This window comes from Procambarus clarkii, chromosome 69 (assembly GCF_040958095.1).
Source record: "Procambarus clarkii isolate CNS0578487 chromosome 69, FALCON_Pclarkii_2.0, whole genome shotgun sequence".
Lineage (NCBI taxonomy): Eukaryota > Metazoa > Arthropoda > Malacostraca > Decapoda > Cambaridae > Procambarus > Procambarus clarkii.
In genome coordinates, this window is record NC_091218.1 from 21,807,077 (window position 1) to 21,831,501 (window position 24,425).

The 24,425-nt window shown below is 37.7% G+C and overlaps 1 protein-coding gene across 6 annotated transcripts in view; it reads right to left on the minus strand.

Annotated features, from left to right (window-relative positions):
- Positions 1-1,373: 1,373 nt before the first annotated feature.
- The window catches only part of LOC123772060 (uro-adherence factor A), a 34,438-nt gene continuing 11,386 nt past the window's right edge, over positions 1,374-24,425 (minus strand). For 2 of the 6 annotated variants that reach the window (XM_069311240.1, XM_069311239.1), the window contains exons 10-24: positions 23,476-23,585; positions 22,939-23,045; positions 22,228-22,414; positions 20,456-20,593; positions 17,432-17,529; positions 15,806-16,123; positions 14,313-14,523; positions 11,282-11,398; positions 9,261-9,323; positions 8,963-9,102; positions 8,621-8,787; positions 6,927-7,058; positions 3,719-5,772; positions 2,928-3,059; positions 1,374-2,574 (exon numbers count right to left, since the gene is read on the minus strand). In XM_069311240.1, the coding sequence (XP_069167341.1) occupies positions 2,414-2,574; positions 2,928-3,059; positions 3,719-5,772; positions 6,927-7,058; positions 8,621-8,787; positions 8,963-9,102; positions 9,261-9,323; positions 11,282-11,398; positions 14,313-14,523; positions 15,806-16,123; positions 17,432-17,529; positions 20,456-20,593; positions 22,228-22,414; positions 22,939-23,045; positions 23,476-23,585 (4,135 nt within the window). In that variant the 3' untranslated portion in view covers positions 1,374-2,413. Of the gene's footprint in view, positions 2,575-2,927; positions 3,060-3,718; positions 5,773-6,926; positions 7,059-8,620; positions 8,788-8,962; positions 9,103-9,260; positions 9,324-11,281; positions 11,399-14,312; positions 14,524-15,805; positions 16,124-17,431; positions 17,530-20,455; positions 20,594-22,122; positions 22,415-22,938; positions 23,046-23,475; positions 23,586-24,425 lie in introns of all 6 variants that reach the window. The other 4 variants (XM_069311238.1, XM_045764921.2, XM_069311236.1 and 1 more) reach the window with 3 other exon arrangements.

Below are 24,425 nucleotides of genomic sequence, written 5' to 3' on the forward strand. Positions count from 1 at the left end.
CATAGTCAATTTGAAACCTAATGGACATCTTGTTGAACAATTCTGGCATATTTGACACTGGGAGCAGGTCTGCCAGTATGTCTCCTCTGTGTTTTTACAGGTTTTAGTCTCTATTTTTAGCCTAGGATATAATTAACAGAAACTTTCTCTCTTAATACCCACACTGAGATATTTGTATTACCAGCATTTTGCAATGTGCTGATTACATGTGATAAAATCTTTGGAATTGATATAAAAACAGAGTATTTTGATGTATAATTTATACTACACAGTTTTTTACATGTGTGTCAATTACACTTCCATCTGCATTACAAAATGTGAATATTTAGAAATAGTTTGCCAGACCTTATAAATGTACTGTACTCTTGACTTCAATAATGTCTTAACTACTGTACAACTGAATAATACAGTATGATATTTCCCTTATGATGACTATACAATTTACGAGGTAACGAGTGCACAATTTTATGAGATAACGAGTGCACAAGTTTCGACTCATTGTATACCTCTTTATAGATAAATATATTAAATTTCAATATATACACTTACAGGTAATGCAGGGTTGGCAATAACAGAGATTCCTTTCATAAAATAGTTTTGAAATTACATGTATAAAATAAATTCAAAATTTTGTCTACAGTATATTTGTCAATATAAGAAGCAGTTGTTTTTACTCTAATAATTCTATTAACAAGTGACAGTAGATTTAACTAATATAATATTTATATATATAATATTCAAATTTTTATTATATTAATTAAGATATTATGACTAGGATCTCAAATTTATTAAGCTTATGCAACAGCTTCAATATACTATGATACTGTATACACAATTATAAATTCCTAAAATTTTCAGTATACAGTACTTTCATCTTAAAAAAAAAAATGCACTGCAAAAGTCACTTAATACTTAAATACAGTTTCTCAATGCATGACTTGCTCATAATGATGACAGTGCATGACTGCAGTAATATTGATATTATATATAATGTCTTGTACAGTCTAGGACCATAGTTAAAACAAAATCTGATCATATGCAGCTACACACAAAGAAAAAAGATGACTATCAAATTGACTCAATATTCACTAAATAGATGTAGAATTTTCCTAAAATATTTTTTTTTATCTAAACAACTAGGCTAAATACATTTCTTCACAATCCTTGCTGGAAGGTCTCCCTGTACACCCAGCAGAATACTCATCACATTATTGCACACAATTCCTTATTGTTCAATATAATGAAAATAACTTCTTTTTACACAGTCTGTTTCTGTGATGCTGTCACTCATATTCACAAAGAACTTTCACTGATCTTTCCACTGTGTGGTAATCTTTCTCTCACTGCCTCTACTTGGCTAATGTACAGGGAACAATAAATGTCTACTTTTTTCAACACTGATATCACTATTTTTGCCATAAGACATATAAAGATGGCTAGGGAAGAGAGGGGGATGAGATTACTCCCATGCAGTTACAATCAGTATCTTACAAAAGTTGCATTTGCTATAGCTTACATGCACTTAAATCAAATATGTTACACTGTGTTCTACTTTTATTTTAAGTGTGTCCACACCATGGGTCACGCATCAGTAGCAGTCACACTTTGTCATACTCAACAGCCTATCAGAGCACTGTTGGCTACAGTTTTCGACGCGTTCACTAGTGTTCCAGAAAATAGGCAGTGGCGTTTTCTTACGTGTTCGAAAGTGTATCATGATGTAACTGGTCACATTTCCATGTTCAGCAAAGGTTCCATACCAAGTTGGTCACACTTTATAGCAATGTTGTGTTGATTTGTTACACAACACATAGCTGTTCACACTTCATAATACAATATGGTCAAGCATTCCACACCGTGTTGGTCACACCTCATAATGTGTTACACATCACAATTTGCAAAACTTTTTAATGTGTTTCTCAGCACAGTTGGCCATACCTTGTAATGTGTTCTGCAGCACAGTTGGCCACATTTTGCACTGTTTTCTGTAACACAGTTGGTCACATTTTGTACTGTATACTGCAGCACAGTTGGCCACACATTGCACTGTGTTCTACAACATGGCCACACTTCATAATGTCCCATAGCACAGTTGGTTACACTTCATAATATGTTCTGCAGCACAGTTAACGCACTTTGCAATGTTTAATATTGTACATGTTTTAACAAAATTTCAGATATTCTGTGAGACATCTTTTTCATTTCACTTTGACAACATCATGATAACCATTTTTAAATGCACTTTTGTAACATTACCATACAATGTATTTAGTTTCAAATTCAAATATTATTGTATTATGAATCATGATAATTAGTGAAGTTACAGAAAATTAGCAAGGCAATCTCAGTTTTTGGGGGATTTGTACTTTACGTAGGAATATAACAATTACTGAATTTTTTCTAAACAAATGAGTTAATTAGTAAATTCTGCAATCTTCTTCACAACATTGACATCATTAAGAATGAGTTTAATGAGAGCACGTGCTTGAAGAGTTGCCGGATCACGTTCTTCACTGTCCTCCTCACCATCGTCATCTGCAGTGTCTGCGCACAGGCCCATTTCTGCTTCAAGCACTACAAATATTTGAGAAAATACCATTAATCTTACATAACTAATCAATCAGTAAAAACATAAGTACAGTAAACAAGGTCAGTGGGTTCAAATGTACATAGGAAACCTACACAATTGGGGTAGAGTTTCAAGTAAGAAATATAAAAATATATTAATGATAATTCATAACTAATATGTACTGTACTTAATGATTAGGCAATATCACAATAATGTATATACCTGGATTGTACCTAAATATATGAATGAATAGCTTATTTTTTCACTGCTAAATGAAGGCAGTTTTTGCAAGTTTCATTCCATATCAATTCTATATTGCAATATAAACAAATATCAAAAGAAAGCCATATAACCATACCTTCAAGCTGCTTTTCGATCTGATCAAAGCGTTTTGTAATGTTGGTTTGGACAATCTGCACGTGTTCCAGGAGATTCAGTTTACAGTTGACTGGCTCAATTCTTTCTGTTTCAGGAATTATGGGGGCAGGCACTGTAACAAAAACTTATTGTTCTTACCATTATTTTCTTTATATATACCATATCAAATAACCCAGGGTTGCTAATTACAAGCTTAAGTTGAAAGAAAATATGGCACTGAGAGAATTTAAATGATAAATTTTTAGTGATCCCATGGTTACTTCTCTTTCCAAGATCTGGGTCCACCCAGGACTCTGACCACACAACACATTTAAAATAATTATTAAAAAAAAAGGCCCCCCCCCCCACACACACACACAACAGACTGCAACTTTTTGTCCCACAATGACAATTAACTCTGCAAATGGTCTTGACTCATAGTTCATGGGTGGGGAGACAGTAGAGAAGACTATCTCAATTCACCACCAAAAGAGGTTACTCGCTAAAAGACAAAAGAGCAGAATAATCCACTCAAAACCTCCTAAAAGCGATCACTGGAATCATGAGGAAAGCCAGTACTGTATTATTTTACAGCTCAAATATATAAACACATTACCATTATATTATATTATGGAAAATAACGTCTAAATATATTATATTTCAAAATCTCGTGAGAGTACTTTTCAAGATCAGGTTACTTGTTAAAGATTTTTAGTTCTCAAATGTCTAGCTAGCACTACTTAAAGTGGTTGTTAGGTATCATTCTAAAAATTTAATCAGATGGCAACATACCTGGCTGAACAATGCTGCTGGTTGGCACATGAGGAGCAAGAGCTGAGCTAGCTTGAGTTGCAAGCTGCTCGAGTTCAGTATGTGAGGAAAGTAGAGCTGCGAGGTCACTACCACCTGGCATACCTCCCTCTCCTGCTGCCCCTAACCCTCCAAGATCAAGAGCAAGATCACCATCATCATCCAGCTGAGTGTCGTTATCATCCAAGGCATCTTCTGTTCCATCCATATCATCTGGTTGAGTCAAGTCTGTTGAGCCCATATCTGAAGGCTGATGAAGCTCTACGGTTTCAAGAGTTTTTAACGGGTTTTCAACTTTCAACTCTCTCTGTTTTGTGTCATCTAGCTCCTTACCCTCTAACACTTCCTCTTCTGTCAGTGCCTTCACTTGCGTTTCCCCATCTTCCATAGAGTGAGCATTCTTAACTGTATCTTGAGCATCACTCAAATTTTGTTTTGAGTCTTTATTTTTCTCTGAGATATAAGGATGTTTGTGAGGATCACTCATTACTTCAGGATGAGTATTAGGATCTTTATCATTTTCATTTTCTCCCTTTACCTTATTTTCAGGTAAATCCTTTATATCAGTAATTGTCGATTTAATCGTTTCATGAATATCTTCCTCAGCCTTTTCCTCTTTGTGTGTTGACTTGATTTCTGTTTCACCTATGTTAATGTCTGCATAACTTTGTCCAACACTTGGTTCATTATTTTCTTCCAGCATAGTTAGTTTAGCATTACTTTTTTCTTTAACCACTATACTGACATCCTTGCTTTCTCTCTGATTTTCTCCACATTTTCCTTCAGTTTGAGTTGTCTGTGTTTCATCACATTCAGATTCAATGTTTTCTTCAAGCTTTTTTGCTATGGAAGGGTTCAAATCAACCCTTTTTTCTGTCTTGAAAATGACTTCCCTTTTTATCTCTTCTACTTGTGAATCCATTTCCTCACAAGCACAGTCTTCTGGGTGGGCACTGTCATCGATATATAAATCTTCTTGAGAAGCTTCTTCTATGCTCACACTTTTAACTAATGCTGGCTTTTGAGAGTATGGCTCAGGAGGCACAGCTGATTGATCTTCATGTAATGGTGTTGCTTTTGCTGTATCTACAACGGTTACTTGATCACTTTCTGTCGTTCGTTCTCCTTTATCGGTTATCTTGCTGTCTTCTATTTTCTTATTACTCTCTAAATCATCAAGTTTTTTAGTGGATTTTGAGTCAGTTTTAGTTTCTTGTTGTAATTCTGTTGACTGTAAATTAGGCTGCAAAGTTCCTTTAGTATTAGTGAGATTTTCATCCTCGCCAACAGTAACAGACGCATCTAAACTTTCTATCTGGGGTTCATCATTATTTGTATTGTCTTTCACCAGTGTTACATTTGTCTCTGACCTAGGTACACTTTCTATATCAGATTTATCACAGAGAACATTTGACATATCTTTGTGCTCATCCATTTCCATAGATTGCTGAGAATCATCAATAGCAGCAACATCATTTACTTTATTGCTAACACTAAACTCTTCTTGTTTGATTTCTAATACTTCATGATCTGTTGATAAATGTTTCTTAGTATCATACACCTTTGATGAAACAGTAGTCTCAGATGAACTATTGTTTTCCATGGCATTATCCTCTTCAATCACTTCATCTTTAATTTGAAGCTTATAATTAATTGGCTTCATGTCATTATCATTTGGCTCCTTCTGAAGTAAACTACCATTTTCTGCTTTTTGGATATCTGTCTGGGTAGAAAGCTGGTCCATATTCATAATTTGTCCAGTTACATCCCAAACTCCTGAGGGGTGAGATTTCACACTTTGCTTCACAGGAGAGCTGGCATTTGTAGTGTCTGGTGCACCAGAACTCTCGAGCTCTCCAGTCACGAGGTTGGCATCTGTCATCAATGAGTTAGAACCATCTTGTTCTACTATGTTCATTAAGTCATGCAGAGGAACCACAGCATCCGCAGGAGATGATACTTTGTCTTGGTCACTGGTTTCCTCTCTCTCATCCCACTTCTTGTGCCACATGACAAACTTGGGATGATCTGCCTCCCTGAAACATTTTTTCCATAAATTTTATATCTTGACATTTATAACATAACTTTAAATAGAAAGTTGCAGCTCAACATCCACTTACTGTACAGTAATGTAATACTGTACATCATTTATGTACACTCTACTGATACAATGGAAATTTACTTGAACAGAACCCAATCCCACAGAAGATTGGATGGATTATTCAGAATGATTCTATTCCAGTCAAAAGATCTGTATAATGGAAAATTAGCAGATTTCCTATTTAGTAAATCCAGTGATATGGGGGTATTGGCCCTAGAAATCCTGGGTATTCACCAAGAGATCCAGCATACTTGGCAGGGCACCCAGGGTACTTAGCTGGAAATCTAGATTACTCACCTGGTGATCCGAGGAACTCACCTAGTGATCTGGAGTACTCACCCAGAGGTTCAAGGTACACGCTCAGAGATCTGAAGAGTAAAAGACCTCCCAGAATCCCTTCCAGGAATATTCCAGGTATACTTACTCTGTAATATGGGGGTACTCACCTGGTGCTCCAGGGTACTTAGTAAGCCAGGGAACTCACCCAAGGAGCCAAGTGTACTGCTGGAAGGACAAAGTACTCACTAGATGAGCCAAAGTACATGTCTGATGAATTGTGGTACTCATCTAGTGATCTTATATACACAGCTGGTGACCTGGAACACTTGCCTTGTTCCAGAGGATCCAAGCTCTGAATTGAGTACGGAAGCCCTTGCAATCCAACCAGCAAAGATCAAGGTAAACAAATTTCTTGGAAGCAAAGGAAACTGGCAATTTCGCACTCGACAAAGCTTCGGTGCAATACTTAACAGTTTATTTGACTTAATTTATTACTTAGAGGTTTTCAAGTGAAAAAGAATGAACCTTCTAATGGTCATTCTGGGCTAAAGTGACAAATCTTCAGTCTTTATTCCTTCTATTCTGGCCTGAAAAGATACCCACCGTGTGGAAGATGGAAAGGTCGCACTGGCTCCAGCCTACAGTTCACAATGTCTTGGGAAGTGGGATATTGCCAAAAGAAGCGAATGGTGTCTTCAGCTTAGACACACAAACGCTGAGATCTGATCCAACAGACTGAATCCAGAACGAATCATTACATTCAAACCAATTTGCACTGTACAGTATTACAGAAGTAAATTATAAGCTTACTTAGCTATGTGAAGTTTAAGTCTGAGAGAATGGAGAACTTGTGACAGCTGTAGCACATTGGCTGTCAATTCATGGCCTCGTCGAACACAAGCCTCCAGCCGAGCATCACCACGGGTGCGAGAAAATGAGAATCTGCAATACAATTATGCAGTAAATATATTACACTGTGAAATTTATGTAAATAAGAAAATTATAAAATACATTGGGCAAGCTAATAGTTTGGCACTGATAATTATAGAGCTATAAAGTAAAATCTAGATTTTATGCAGGGATTTTTATTGTTCACATCTTTGCTTCTGACAAACCCAAAACTGGCCTATGTATCTGAGCAAGCTATTATCGCTATCTTGAACGCTGCTGTGCCTGACCTTGCTGTGGATGCAGCTTTCCTTAGTATGATTAAGATGTTTTTGAATCCCAATGGTAACTCTTGCTGCCTCCATCAGTCTGCCTGTTGGGTTCAAGAGCACCTCTCATACCACTTTTGGGTTTCTGGGCCATTTGCTCTGAAAATGGCTAGTAAACTGGCCAAAATACGTTTTTGGCTCGTAAATGAGGTGAGTGGTAGGCAAGAACCAAGAGTGACCTGGTCTGTCATTTAGCGGCAGTTGGGCACATTACAGCTGGGGTATTTACACCATGGCAATGATTGTTTACCTTGTTTTCCTCCAGGCTTCTATTTTCATTAAAATATTTCCTTGTTTTTGATGCACTTATACTTTCTGGTTTCTTGGTTTAGGGTGGGTCTCTAAACTTTCCTCGCCTAGAAGAGAAACACAGATTCTGGTGGTGACTCCTGGTAAGCTAGAGTAGTTCTCAGAAACCTGGTATGATTTTATAAGGATTGACAACCACAATGCTATAATTAAGGGTAGCTACCAAGTGCCCTCCTTTTAAGTAAAGTGTGACTGTTGGCTTCCTCTGTTTACACTATTGGTGGTGGCAGCCAGCCAGAAAAAGTTACTGGTTGTAGGAGTACAGTACTAGAGCAAGCTTCAGGCTGCATTTAGAGTTGTCCAGTGCCTATTTTTTTCTGTTTTGGCTTAGAATGAGTACAATGTACAGTATTTAGAAAAGATCCCTGCAGGAACTGGAGATGGATAGTTGCACTGGCCCAGGATGGAGTTCCAAATGTCCCAGGTATGGATATTGCTTAACTGATTGACTTAATGGCCTCTGCCCAGAAAAGAACTTGCAATATTTCAATTTACTTAAAATAATTTATACAAAATTTCCATATAACTAGCCTTTACCTTAAGACAAATACCAAGTGTGATGACTTAATTTGTCTCACACTTGAATATGTACTCTTAAGAAATAAGGATTTAGATAAATATTTAAAAAAAAAAAGATAACTCTTCCAATACTTTGCCTCTAAATTAACGTACTGAAAGCTCACAATGCAAACCTTATGCATTTTATCTGATACAGTAAGATTCTTACTGCCATTTCCATTTCATTCTCTTGCATTTTAAAAACTTATTGTGTTTCAATTACTCATAGTTATACTTTGTTAACATTTCTCCTTTCACGCACTGCGTAAAATTCTTCTTGGTAAGTCGCTAATAAATCCCTAGTTTAAAAATAACCAATGACGTTTGGCTATTTTTTATTTTATTTTATTATTTTACTATGGCTTTTCAAGCTTCTGTTCTCATCTTACAATTAATTTATTTACATATTCTTATTCTTACCTTGGTAGGCGACCTTCCTTAAGCCAGTCTTGGTGGTGCCTAAACTTATTAGAGGATCGTTCTAGTTTAGGATGGTCACAGAGTGAGCAGATGTACTTGTCTGGTACTTGATCTTCTCCAACTATATTGTAGCAGGCACCGTGTTGCCAGCAAAGGCACACATCACACTAGAGGATTGTAAACAGAATTAAGAGACTATACTCTATAGAAAATATTACAAATCGTGAATACTGGTTATTTTCCAATAATAAACATTATGGTGCATGACTATGCTTAAACATGTTAATTAAAATCTTAATAGATGAGAGGTGAGTCAATATAAATAAATAAATAAGAATCCACCTGCAACATGAGTCCTTCTTCCTCAGTAGAACCACAACCGCAGTTAATGATCTCTGCTGAGGTCTCTTGGACCGATGCATTCTCTGCTCCCTCAGCCCATGTGTCAGTAGTGTCTTCTTCAACTTCCAGGTTACTTGTTTCTAAATGAGAGGGCAAACATTTAAAGTTAAATACAATAAATCTTAAATGTAAGACAATTATGGTAGGATCTCTATCAAACACAATACTTATTTCAAGTCTATAGATTAAAGTATTCCTAACCTAGCCAATATATTTTACTTTTTTTTTTTTGTTTTACCTTCAGAGCAATGAACCTTCTTGACAGGAGTAGTTGATACAGTGGCTTCAGGTGCAAAAGTATCTGCAAGCATTTAGAACATAGATGAGAGTGCACACTTAATATACTTAAAACCATATTACTTATACAGTACATTTACATTCATGACTAACAGGTACAGTGGGCTTCATAAACAATCTTAAATTACACCATTCATTCCCAAAGCTTCCTCTCCATGAAGAAATAAATAAAGGTTTAAAAATCAAGCACTGATGTAATGAAATGTCCTCTTCTGCACAGCCTCAGTAACTTCCTGATGTATTGACTTTGGTACCACAAAACTACCAAGCCTGTGGATTTGTGCTGGCTTACCTAACAGCAGGGCTAGAATCTATTGTGCTCCTAAAAGCGAGGAAGAGTATAGGGCTCTGATATTGACCCCAAAACATGTACAACTGCCAAAAAATTACAGACAAAACAAAAGCAAGATATGTATCTTATTCACCACCCAAATGGAATCCCATAACTGTGCAAGGCGCACCTATAAACAAGGCATAACCAAGCATAAATATTCATTTTTCTAAGCAATTAATTTCCATCAACAGGTGTCATACAAGGACCAAGTCCCAAACACTTCCTGTACAAACATGAAAATGGCTTTGGAGCATATTATACACCAGTAATTGTGAGAGCTCTAATTTCAACAATATATTTAAGAATCAACATTAGTCATGCCATTTTATAAAAAAATTAAATTCTTCAGGAACTGTTTTCATATTAGGTGAAACAGCTGAAAGCATTTGGTGAACACTACATGCTGACTAAGTGTAACAGTTATTAACTATTAAAAAAAATAAGCACATCAAATCAACATTATCTTGCAAGAGTACTAAGTGTGATTTGCACTAACAAGGCCACTGAATCAGGCTATATATATATCAATAAAAGCAAAACATATGATCACAGCACAGGCCAGCATAATCCTAAGCTCAATGCACACTAGTTCAGATAAAACGGCCAAATTTTAGGTGAATTTTAATTTCACAATTAAAAACACAACACAAATTCACATGATAACTTAAGTGAGAATATTACATCCTCAGGAACCTGGCACGAGAATCATTAACACTTTGGTTGGGCCGGCGGGCCACCTGCATTGCACTGCTAGGTAGGTCGGGCGTTGCTGGTGAGCACACAACCCAATGTTAAACTCCTTCACTCACAATGTTTATACAGTACTTAATAATAAGAATAAGCAAGAATTAATGAATGACGGCGTTGACGTCATGCCCCGAACTGCATGTATTGTTTCGATGACTCTGAGAGCGTTATCGTCCGTTGTTAAATTAATATAGAATACCAGTAGAGAAAAAACGTGAAGGACTTTGCCCTCATCTTTCCTAGGTTCTGTAGTCCTTGTATTCAAGTAGAGAGAAATTTAATGAATTTAGTTGCACCTGGGATTAATGTACAGGGTGTATCTGCATTTATTTCATGTGTAGCCAACATGCACGAGGAAGATTACATACTAATGCCATGGCCTTCCATAATAAAATGGACAAATTTTCATGTATGCTGGATCAGTGAGACTTTGATGGTTATGTTGGCTTACAATCTACAAGCTGCAATGATCTAGCTGATATGGCAAGCAGTCATGAAGAAAACCTAGTCTAGCCAAGGGTTACAAGAACAGGATCACTCCTGAAATTATCTTCAGCTTCACTTAAGAAGAGTGCAGTGATAATGTGCTTTACATCAATATTCATAGCAAAACCCTTTTTGGCTGATGCATAATTATGAAAGCTTTGCCTAAGAAAGGGACTAACTTCTGCCAGCAATAAAGAGCAGAATGCTTCACACTTTAGTTTGAAATACAATTTTCTGCCCTGACTTCAAGTAAAACAAGTCCAAAAATACAATAACGGACTTCTTAACTAAGGTAAATAAAAATAAAGGATTAAAACACAATTAAGCATAGGAATAACATGAAGCAGATGCTCTAAGAACAATTGAGATGGCAAGAAAGATTTTTAATGTCATACCATTTGTGGCTGAAATATTAATTTTGGGTGTAGCTGATCCTTTGCGTTTGCTGTACCGGTACTTGGTAACTGCCTTAGTTTCCTGCATGTCATCTTCACTCATACTTTCTGAAGGAACTGTTAAAATATGTTAGGTCAGATAAATCCAGCATTGAATGTAATGAAACACCGATTTCTGGGTGAGTCCCATTGGCTCCCTGAAGCTATCTGAACTGTTAAGTGCTATTTTAGTCTGGGGTCATTAGTCACAGGAGTTCTTATGCCTACCGGGAACCACGAGCCAGAACCTGGTCCCTTCAGAGAGGCGCAGGGAGGAATGGCCTACTTTACATTTAAAGTAAGTCATAATTGCCTTCGACTGGGGAAGTACCCAGAGAGGTAGGTGAATCAAAACAGACCACTGTCTGGTTAACCTGTGCAATCTACATCCCAAAAGATCAAAATAACTTCCCTAGAAAGTAACCAAGCAAACAATCCTTCATGCGACTAGCACTTCCATTCATTAGCGCTACCCCCTTACCCCCCTCCCCATAGGGAGGGAGGGAGGGGGAGTAAGTAAGTAATTATCAAAAGAAAGCACCAAACAGGAGGAAGGGAAATTGGCTTACTGGAGCTGGCAGCCCACCGTTCCGCTTCTTAAACTAATGTGCGGGTGGTCACCTCGGGTAACCTTCTCTAGGTGCTCTGTGTCAGGACTATCTTCCCTGGGGCATTCAGGAATCTCTCCTCATTATTTAAGGACTTCATCCCCAAAGTCCTTCTATCCTTTCTAAATCCTTTCGGGGTTTCATGGCCGAAACCCTCAGACCGGTTGGAACTAGAATCAGGGCTAAGGGAGGAGCAGGGCAAACCACGCCCACCTGAGAAGGAAGCGGGGGCGCAAACAGAACCAAGGTCGAAGCGACCAACACCTCCAAAACCTGGAAACCTGGGCCCTAAAATTCAAACGGGGCAGCTCCGGGGCCCTCAACCGGGCAATCAACCTGACACATTGCAAGGAGAAGCGAGCTCACAACGCCGCAGCTGCCTGAATCCTCTCAGCCGCAGACGAGGAAAGGTAAACTGAAGCACAAGCAGGGAACAAGTTCCACAAGACTCCGGATCGTAGGTGTCACCGACTCAACAAGCAGCATGGGGAAGGCAGAAGGGGTGATTGTCTCCCTGTTATGCTAACGAACGGAGAGGTACTAGTGAGCGTGGTTCGCCCTGCCTTCAGCATGGGGAAGGTAGAAGGGGTGATTGTCTCCCTGTTATGCTAACGAACAGAGAGGTACTAGTGAGGACAAGGTTTAGTTTCTTTTCTTTCGGCAGGAGTTTCTTGGAGCTTTCAGGCCATAGGTAGCAATTTTACCAGCTAGTTGTTTGTTTTAGTTCACCTATCTTTCTGGGTAAGTGTCCTGGTCAATGGCAAAATATGACATACTTTAAATGTAAATTGCTCATAAGCCATTGCACCCACATCTATTTTTCTCCACATCCATTTCCCCAGGATGTGTGTTTTACTTATTATAATTGCCATTATAACTTAAGCACCCTCACTCAATTCCTTTCTTTTGCTATCATGTTAACAGCATTCAACTTAGCTTGAATTCCCTAGGGATACATGCTTTGTTTTTTTAGTATATATGAAAGTGAAAATTAGTTAGTTTCTTAGTCTTACACAACCCTTTATTTACTAAACTTACATTTATGCCCACACCTAAGTTGAAAAAATAAATTGTTATATTAGGCCTTAGATACTATGGAAGACAAGCAAAACACTGATGTAATATAGTAATATACACAGATTTTGTGACAGCTTTTGATAATTATGACTAATGGTATTATTGCACACAAAATATGCACAGAATGATTTACTGACAAAGTTGAGAGATGGATCTTTAACTTCCTAATGAACAAAACCCAGAATATAATAGTTAGCAAAGTAAAATCCTGATCAATTCCCCAAGGTAAAACTGTGTTTGCTCCAGTTGTTTTTCTCATCCTTATATCAGAAATAGATAAGGATAAAAACTATAACACTATATCATTCTTTGCAGATGACACTAGGGGTTTCATGAGAAGACAATATAGAGGACATAGGAAACCTCCAAAATGTTAATTAGGTCTTTTAATGGAACACAGATAATAACACAATGTTTAATGAAGATAAATTCCAGCTACTGCGCTACGGAAAATTTAAATATAAGAACAGAAACCACATATAAAATGCAGTCAAATCACACTATTGAAGCAATATATATAGTAAAAGATTTGGGAGTACAGTAATCATATCAGATGACAATACTTTTAAAGAGCACAATAAAGTAGTGGTCACAACTGCAAGAAAAATGACAAGTTGGTTAACAAGAGCCTTTCAAACAAGTGATGCCTTGTCAATGATAATACTCTTTAAGACACTAGTGTTCTTTCTCTACAGTAGTAAGTTGTTACACAATAACAGCCATTTTCATAGCTGGAGACATTGCTGGCCTGGAAACATGTAAAGATCTTTTACTGTCTGAATATACTCAATAAAACATCTAAGTTATTGAGACTGCTTAAAAATATTAAATCTGTACCCTCTAGAGTACTCTCAATTATCAGGGCAGGCGAGAGAGATACATAATAATTTAAACGTGGAAAAATTAGAGGGACTGCTTCCATATCTGTACATAGAAATAACTCCTCATGAGACCAGGAGGCACGGAAGGAAGTGCAAAATAGCCCCGTTGAAAAGCAAAAGTGTAATAGGTATGCTGAAAGGGAACTCTATCAACATCAAGGGGCCCCAACACATTTTCAGTACTCTCCCTCCACATATAAAGTGAATAATTAACCGACCTCTCATGGTGTTCAAGAGAAAGAACTTGATAAACACCTCCAAAAATTATCTGATCAACTGGGCTGCGATTCATACATCAGGTTGTGAGCAGCTGCATCCAACAGCCTGGTTGACCAGACCACCAACTAGGAGGCCTGGTTAGAGACAGGGCCATGGGGACATTGATCCCCAAAATCAACAATGTGTAAATAACAGGTAGAAACAAACCTGACTTTCTTTTTTTTCCTTTTGAGTCTCCTCTTGTTTTTCTTTTCTCTTTCCTGTCTTTCTTTTTTTGTACTATCTCTCCTTCACAAGGCACATAATCCGGATCTTCGGGCTCAACATCCCGAACTAACGGAGTATCCTCCTCAAGGTCGTCTACGTAGTCATCTATTTCTTCTTTGATATCCAATTCATCTTCAGAGGTGGTTTTTGTCTGAAATGTATTAAATTGATTACATTACTTTTTTTGGACTTACCAAATTAAATACAATACTGTAAGAGCTCAGTAATTCAGATTTCAGTAACCCTAATCTCTGAGTAATCCGAATAAATTCACATTAAGTTTTTAACCTCTTTTTGACCTTTTAACCTAAATAAAAATTTGAATTAAAAGGTTACACCAATGAGAAACCCGGATAAATTTGAGTTTGCTGAACTTGTCAACTTGAATAGAAATTTGGGTTACTAGCATTTTGGCTAAATAAGAAACCAAAATAAACTGAATTAGTTATTTTTTAAGGGAGAAATTTCATGCAAAGATGTTGGCTAAATCAAATGGAGGTGGGCCCCATATGATTCAGATTACCGAGCATAGACAGTACTGGTAGTTATCAATATTTTTTGCAAGTCCAAATGCATTATTTCAACTTTCAACAGTAATATACAAGCTGTATAATATGTAAATTTGTATGACATTCTAATCAGTTGGTTCAGATTACATCTGGTTTTCAATATGCACATGAAACCGCACGGTATCCTTGCACTGATGCCACACAAATAGCTTGTTTATATAAACACTGAACAGTCAACAGGTAATACTTCCCCATTTAGCTTACAGTACCATTTTTTTAATAACGACCTATACTAGTTTAAGTATTGATGATGATAATCCATTAACACATGTTTAAAAAAATAGAAAAATATACTGCTACTGCTCTGAGGGTAATGTTCGTTGCTCTTGCAGTAGCAGCAGACTAAGCTTTACCCCCTGATCTGAATCTATGAAACCTGCTCTACAAATTTATATATAAAAATATATCATATAATAGTATGCTTTTTATGTCAGCACACTGTTAATAAATACTATGTTTAAACATCAATTAATGTAATGATTTTTTATTTCAGTACTGTACATAAATAAGTAGCAACAAGTTTCATAAACAAAGGCCGTCTGTAAATAGTCGATGGGTATGGAGAGACCAGGTACTCAAGTAGTTAGTTAAGTAATTAATGAGTAACAGAGCAAAAAGCTTTTGAAGAAAATTCTGTCGAGATTGAGAATTCTGCAGTGTCTTCTTTCAGTGACTTATGGCCAAGGAGTGATGGAATAGTACTAGCTGCATAAGGGAGTGACATATTGGGATTATGCACATAGAAATTACATTTAATATGCATACGGTTGGAAGAACCCATGGTACAGTTTTGAATCCTCCACATGGCTCAACATGATTTTTCAGACTGGGATTAGATCAGACAGGCAATCAATAATTCCTTACCGTTTCAGGTTCAACTTTAGAGGAATCCTTTTTCTTGGTATCTTTGGAAGTAGATGCCCCTCTTGATGGGCCTTGAGGTTTCTTTTCTCCTATCTTGCTACGAGAATCACCGGAACTACCAGAAACCACTCCACGGGACAACTTTTTAGATGAACCTTCTTGTTTTAATATTTTATCTACAGGTGGAGAGGAATGAGTGGGAGACATATTTAAGTCTAGATGATCTCCAACAGTACGTGCATATGCCAAGTCAGCCACATTTGGTGCCCAGCTGCTGCTCTTCTTAAGGATTTCTGGATGATAATGCTTTATATGCATCTGCAAGTAAAGGAATAAATATTATAAAAGTATTATTGTGTACTGCAAACAAGTATTAATTAATGCTGGTTAATGGGAAAATGCAAACATTATAAAATTTTACAAATTAAAAGGTGTGAGAAAAGAGATGAAAGAGAAGTTTTATATTTTTAATGCAAGTACAATACAGTGGATCCTCGATACAACAAACCTAGATTCAGTGAATCTCCAATTGGAGCACACAATTTCAATTCCAGATTTACTCATTTATTTTGATGTGCAAGAGTTTGCTGGAGCAACTCTTGCTCAATTTACAGGTGGAGGCAATTTTACAAGAATAGTTGGGACCTTGGAAAAGCCACTGAGCATATTTAAAACCAAATTCTATGGTTCTTTTTTATTTCCAGTTGCCAAGGATTTTGTTTAGTAAAATATGGGCTATTTTTCCTTTGACAATGAGATTTCGAGCCTTGAGTTTGGGAAATATGCTAGATATGGTTAAATTTCTTTACAGACAGGGTTCTCTTGGTTGTTGCCCTTCATATGAAAGATTGAAATTATAATTTCACTTGGTGAAATCAGCCCATAGTGTGAGATAAACATTAAGGTTTCAATAGTAATTCTCTTAATATGGCTCCAAATCATGTTTTTGATGACTTGTAGATGGACTCAACGTTACACAAAATAGATGGAGCCTTGGGAAAGCTATTGAGGATATTTAAAACCAAATCCTATTGTTTGTTTTTATTTAGAGTTGGCAAGGGTATCGCACATCCTGCTACCATTTGAAAATGAGTTTGGAGGTTGGGGGACATGAGAAATAAGCTAGATGCCCTTAAATGTTTTTTCAAACATGTTCAATTGGAAATTGTCTATTATATTAAAGGTAGAAAAGAAAATTTTGCCAAGTGTTAGCCCACAGAGCATAGAAAAGGCACCCTGGAGACATCTCCGGTTGCAATGAATCCCCCCCCCCCTCACTGCAATCAATTGGGGCTGGCCCCACATTGTTCGTTGAATCGAGGTTGTAGTGTATTATGAAGAAAATTACTAGAGACAAGGAAAGAGATCTTTGGCAAATGCTGCTGTTTTAGAAAATTAACTTAACATTATTTTGCTTGGTTTGAAATTGAATTAGGCATCAAACATTTGGATAGACTGCCTCTCTGCTCCAAACTGCTATTGGAGCATCCAAAGAAGCTTAGCTCAGAAAGTTTTCCCGTAGGTGGGATTAACATTTTGGATTCAATGAATCGTCACTAATTAGTTTAACACACAACTTTGAATTATCCAAAATGCAGTCAATCATGCATGAATAATGTCATTTACCTGCAGGAGATTTTCTTTCCGAAAGCCTTTTCCACAACCCTCCTTTGGACACTGGTGTTCGTTGTGCTCTGCTCTCACCACAAACTCATTGGGAGCAACTGTGGTAAATACATATTGCAGATATTATAATGAAGAATAAATATGAATGAGTCATGAAACAGACTCATTGTAAAATTAAGGCTCAGAATGTATTACAGCACATATATGTGAAATTTGCTAATACAACAGCTATAGACCAAATGAAGTAAAGTATGAAGCCATACAGCAATATGCCACATTGACAGCAACTGTCAGAGCATATTGACGAGTATTACAACTAGCCAAACTATGTATGCTTCCATGACATGAGGGAGATCAAGAAAGATATTCCCCAGGCTGGCAAATCTCACAAAACAAGCAGCATGATGTAATGAGAATAGGGGTTAATAGTTACATGGTGCTGTAATAAGTACGTATGCTTCCCTTCTCACTGTTATTTTATCTGATGCACTTTTTATGTCTCCTGACATTCAAGTTCTGTGTTTCATGTGTTGTTTAGGTAGAGTATTTCCTTACATTTATGCAACTAAATTATATTCCCAACTTCCACAGATATTCTGTACTCTAAAGTTGTGAGACTATGTCTTTTGCTCTCCTGAATATGTCTCTTTGCTCTTTTTCTTTTCTGTCATACAGGTGGGTACAAGGGGAGACAATTTATGTCTCATGTTAGCAATATTACAGTTATCCCCTCCGAAAGCTCTTTTTAAACCGCATTCTAATTATTCCCCCCCACCCCTGGAACATGCCCTTTCCATCAGTTTACAACCAGGTTTCCACTTTCTGCTGGGTGAATAAGGGTAAATGGTAAGGACTGGTGTCCAGTCAACCTTTCCTGCTTAGGGATTGAACCCAGTTAAAAACTGCTTTTAGCATAAATCTTTTAATTCACACACACGTCTTCAAATTAAGTTTTCTACATCATGAGGTGCAGATTCCAGGCTGTTACTGCAATTTACATCATCAGTAATAGAGGAAAGTGTAGGTGTAGGAAGACTGTGCATTGCCCCACCATGCACATGGGAGGAACAGTGCTGCTGCACCATGCTCGGGACAGTGGATTGAACCCACTGAACGATACAATGAGATGTATCATCAGTTATGGCAGAAACATAAGTGATAAACAGCTTCTCCTGTGACACCCAACATATGACATGGCACCCTGTCCCCTCGTAGAGGTGAAGACACAGTAGGAGCATATCAAAGTAAGCCAAAATACTAACTAAACCTCCCTCTCAACAAGCTTTGCTTCCGCAATTAAGGCCCAAAATCAGCAACTCGAAAAGGCCGATCCTGGGGAGGGACCTGACAAACTCAGAGAAAGTTAACTCAATTAACGTGTTAGCTAAGCAGTCCTTTCCGCCGTAGGCCCAATCAAGACTTTCAATCTAGAGTTTATGGATGTACTAGACTGTGCTGGGGATGAGAATTCCTGTAACTAGAGCTGAAATGAAACCACGCATACAAGGGACATGCACTGGTCAGAGTCCTAATGAAGGACAAGCTGCTTACAGTATTTGTAAGACAACTGGTTACCAGCAAGAGCAAAGGGGCCTGAGGCTTGTGAGGTGATACAGGGAAAAGGGTGGTTGGCTGGGACATGTGTAGTTGATTGCTCCCTATTGATTAGGGTTTATGGCATTCTCATTATTTTCTAAAAACGCTGTTCATGATTTTGCTTTACCCTTTGACTTTCTGAGTGGTTTACCTCAGTTGTGGGTTGACCTTTGATCACTATGTTCTCCCCTCACCTCTTCAAGGAGTGTCAGATATTGATTCTGGCTCCTGGCATGCCAAGAAAATCTCATGAACCTAAAGTTTGGTGTAAGTAGCTCTGAGATGTCTGTGCCTAAAATTCCTGGAAGCTACTGAAGGGCCAGCACAAAATGCTGTGCGCTGACCTTACAATACAGTACTGTATTTAAATAAATCAGAGTTCATAAAATACAATACCAAAGTAATTAAGATTCTTACCATATCCAGGGGGTTTGTCACCTTGCAAGAAATAAAAATGAGGTTAATTACAGTCATCTCACTACAAAAGCTTATCCATATGGTTTAGTAAATGGTTTAACTGTTAAAGTAAAAAAACATTTATTATTTGGGATAAATGACACTAACCAACTTTATACATATGGTAGGCCTAAATACACATTCAGCTACTTGATCTAGACTAAATTGCAAGAACACAAAATATTTAAATATCAACACACACTTGTTCTAACTTCTTTCCAATCTTTCTCATTTGTCCACAGCATATATTAATAACTTTATAGTCTACTTTATTTATGAGTAATTGCCATATTTTCTCTCATCTAATGGTTACCTTAGACACATGTGAAATCTAGCAACCTCCTAAACTTAGCAGTTTAAAAAAAAACAGCGTTGAATGTAATAAATCGCAATTTTCTGGGTGAGCCCCGGAGGCTCCCTGGAGCTATCGGGCTAATGTGTGATATATTAGACTGGAGCATTAGTCTATGGAGTTCAGCCTACCGGTGACCATGAGCCAGAACCTGGCCCCCCTCAGAGAGGTTTCAGGGAGCCCTGAAACCCATTGCTCCAAACCCCCTGTGGTTGGGGGGGGGGGGGGTTCCTTATCTGCCATCGACTGGGGTTAGGCACCCAGAAAGGTAGGCATAACTAAACAAGCCCCACTGGCCTCGATTTCCAAAGGCGGTGTTTTGCCTTCGTGGAGACCTCTGCATTATATGCCAGGTTCTGGCTCATGTTCCTCAGTAGGCTGATCTCCATAGACTAATGTCCCAATCTAATATATATCACACATTAGCCCAATAGCTCCAGGGAACCATAGGGGCTCCTCACAGAAATCATGATTAAAGCGTATACAAATTCTCCTATAATTGAAGTTACTAAAATTTGTCCATGCCTGGAAATTTTTCAGCTAAAGACAAAGGAAAAATTTCCAGTGAACACCAAAATTCTTTTGGGAATTATTTAAAACTCCAGAATATGGATACTTACGGACAGGATCCTTCTTCACCATGTGCTTTTGGCGTGCAGGTGGTGTAAAGTCTGGCTTGGACAACTCTGCTCCTGAATCTGATACAGTGGCTGGGTCTACTTCCACTGAAGGTGGTTCCTCTTTAATTGTTGCAACTGCTGCAACAAATTAAACAAGAAGAAAATTTTACTTGTGCTTAAATATATTGGGAATAAGGTATCTAATGAGACCTAATTAGATAACTAGAAAGTAGGTTCAATAAAAGATAGTGCTAAGACATTTTGTAATTCAGTGCAATTAAATCATAACTGGCAATTGTCATTTTGATGATGTCATAGACCAAACAGAATTAAGTCAGTAAAAATATGATTTTGGGTGTAGATAAGAAGCTCCTTTCAAAACCAGGAACTAAAGCTGCTTGCCTCAGCAAGATCCTGGGGCCAGATTCATGAAGCAGTTTCGCTAGCACTTACGAACCTGTATAACTTTTCTCAATCTTTGGCGGCTTTGTTTACACTTATTAATCAATTAATGAGGTCCAAAGCACCAGAAGACTGTTTATAACAATAACAACAATTGATTGGGAAGTTTTTATGCTTGTAAACTGTTTAATAAATTTAACCAAAGCCATCAAAGATTGAGGAAAGATGTACACGTTCGTAAGTACTTGCGTAACTGCTTCATGAATCTGGCCCCTAGTCCCAAGGATTCAGCAGAATTCAGAGCCAAGTATAAGGCCTGGGCAAATCTGGGCTGATCTGGGCTCACAGGCCAGAAACAGCTAGGCATAGTCCTGAAAAAACAGGGCTCACAGCCCAGAGTGCATTTTGGCTGAACAAACACTGATCCTTGACCAACACCGCCTGGTGAAGGAAGATATGCAGACACTGACAAGAACAATCTTTCACATAACCCAAATGCACCCTCATTCAAACTGCAGGGTCCAACAACAAAGGGGCAAAGCCATGTGTCATAGCCACACATGAAAACATTTACACTCCAGAGATTAGTGAAACCGAATGAAGGCAAAGAGCTGATCCCTGCAGGACACACACACACACACACACACACACACACACACACACACACACACACACACACACACACACTGAAAAGCCGTTTGGAGCATTAAAAATATGCAGACTGTAATTTTCACCTACTATATATAAGAAGCCCACAGCTGGTGACAGCTGGAGATAAAGCACTAGGTAAAGTTTGACTCATCCTGTGAACAGCTAAAACAATGGGGATGTAGGGTGCCAATGAACTAAACACAGAAAAGGCCAAAGAGGAAAAGGATGAATCAAGTGACACCCCCCCAGCACATTATGACCCTGCAGGGATGTTTAAAAAATCCCTGAAAGCCATACTTTATGTTATATCAGTCTGACTGCATGATCCACTTCCAAGGACAGCGGAATTTTACATAAGGAAGTTGCCGAGTGTGAGAGCTCGGAATGGAGCTGATGGTAGCAGGATCCTAGCTGGTTGTGTAATTAAAAAAATAAAAGAGCACTATTGTACTAACAAAAATCATAATATCAGGAATCAATAATAAAAAAATAGCAAACTTAGGACTGCTCTCAGCAAAAGTATGTGAATTTTTTTTAAAGAATATATATAACATAGAAAATTAATGACTGAAAGGCAATGACAGTAACTCAAGCCATAAAGAAAAAACTAATACCTGAACAAGTGGTTGCAGAGGCAGGCAAGGATCGAGGGAGTGCTAAGGGCATGGTAGGAGACCAGGGACTGGCTGAGCAGCTCTGCATTGATGATGATAACGTACCTATATTCTCTGTTTTGGGCAAAATGGGGATCTCTATTTTTATTCTCGGGGAGTCACTCAGCTTAACATCAAGTCGCTTTGTCTCTGGTTTCTTCGCTTCAGATTTTTTTGCAGAAGGAGCTTTGCTGTTTTCTGCTATTTCCAAAGCAGCAGTCTTTTCATCTTGGTCAATCTTTTCTTCTTTAATCTAAAAAGAAATTGTAAATAAAAATCTTTATTTACATTATGACATTGTCATTTGAATAATAAGAGATGGAAGACATGAACATATGTAAACAAACTTTCTCTTATTTTAATAGGTAAGTTGAAGTGGAGGCTAAGTCCTTACATGAATTCCAACATAAATACCAAATTAGTAATGGTAATGTCTTCTCACAGACATAATAACATAGGATAAAAACTCTCGAGTTTCTCGAGAGAGAAACTCTCTCTTTTGCACTCTCTTGAGTGCTTGATCAAGGTCTGAGTGTGTGAGTAGGAGGAGACTTACATCTTAATGTTTAATCAACATTTAGATGTAAGTCTCGTCCTAATCACACACTCAGACTTGATAAAGCACTCAGAAGAGTGCAAAAGACTTGGTGTAAATTCCTTACATAAATTTCACAAATACACAAGTGTGGGTTTTTATCCTATAAATACCAAACATCTGAACCTATTGAGTAGGGAGGCATCCCTGATGGATTTACTGGTATTTATTTTCTCCCATACCTCAAAAGCATCAACATCTTTTGAGGATTCCTTTTGATCCTTAGGCGGGTGGGAAGTCACAGGCGCTTCTTTAGTTTCTGCTTCTTGAAGGTAAGCCTCTATGGCATCTGCAATTTTATAAATAGGGTGAATATTTTAGGATAAATATTATCCCTGTGACTGCAAAAATACTTTCAAGGGATAATAACAAAATTAATTTAAGCTCAGTCAACTTGTATATTTTCCCAGAGTATTTTATACAACGTTCAGTGTTAAGAGCTTCATCTAAATGACTGATTCAAAATTATGTTCCTCAACAATTTAAAAAACTGTGAATTCTAAATATGGAGTATTCAGTACAGTAATAGTTATTGGTTTTATTTCTGAGAACCTAACAATTAGAAATTTAGATTCTGGAGAGTACTGTAATTACAAATAATAAGCTTCAAATATTGACCAAAGAAATATTCACCTTTTCCAAAACAAATTTAAGAGGTAATATACAAGCAATTACTGTATAATGACTGTACAGCTAATAAAGTCATCTGCATGCTATACCTTTCATATTTTTCACAGAAAAATCAAACTTGTCTAAATCATATGTTTGTCCTGTCTCTTCGCAGTATCGAAGTAGGTCATTTTTACAACGGATCTTCTTGCCCTCGGGTCTGAAAATGTTAATTATTATTAGTAAAGCGAAACAATAAACAACTGAGTTATCAGCATATGGACCTTGACTTAAGTATGGTTTTAAATACTACTCACATAAAATATTAATAAGGAAGGTAGAGGAATATGATATTGGAGGGGACCTCTTAATCATTAAATTGCATGCCAATACTTTGTACCTATTCTGTGGTGTATAAAAATCAGCATTGAATGTCATAAACATCTCTTTTTTGGTTGGGTTTCAATGGCTCCCTGTAGCTAACTCAGCTAGGTAGTTCAACACACAAGTCACAGCAACAGGCCTAGGAGTGCTGCCTTCTGCAGACCAGAAACAAAACCAGGTGTAGGGAGCAGGGAACTGTTACTATCATCCTCACCAAGAAACATTTAGAAAGTAAGCAGTGCAAACCTGCTTTTTTCTCTGCAACTGTAAGGTTTACAGAGGAAAAAGAAATTAAACCGCAAATGACTCTGCAAAGGATCCACACAGCAGTTAAGTCAAACCTCCTAATTACAGCTCGCCACTGACAGATGGCAACATCATTGGACACTCCAGCTCGAAATGTCAACAGAACTCAGTCTGAAGCTGAAAACCACCATCGATGAACCTGGAAGGAAGGAGAAGGACCAGGATGCCACCGAGGCCCTATCAGAAAGAAGCACACGTTATTACATTCATAGCTGGTTTTCTGGAGGGTCTGAACGGAGGCTCTCTGTAGCTAACTAAACCACACACAATAAGGAAAAAATGGGATTCATCAGGAAGGAGAGTGAAGACTAAACTCAAAAATATGAGAATGTAGGATGGGAACCTAACCCAGCAAAATACAAGCCAGATG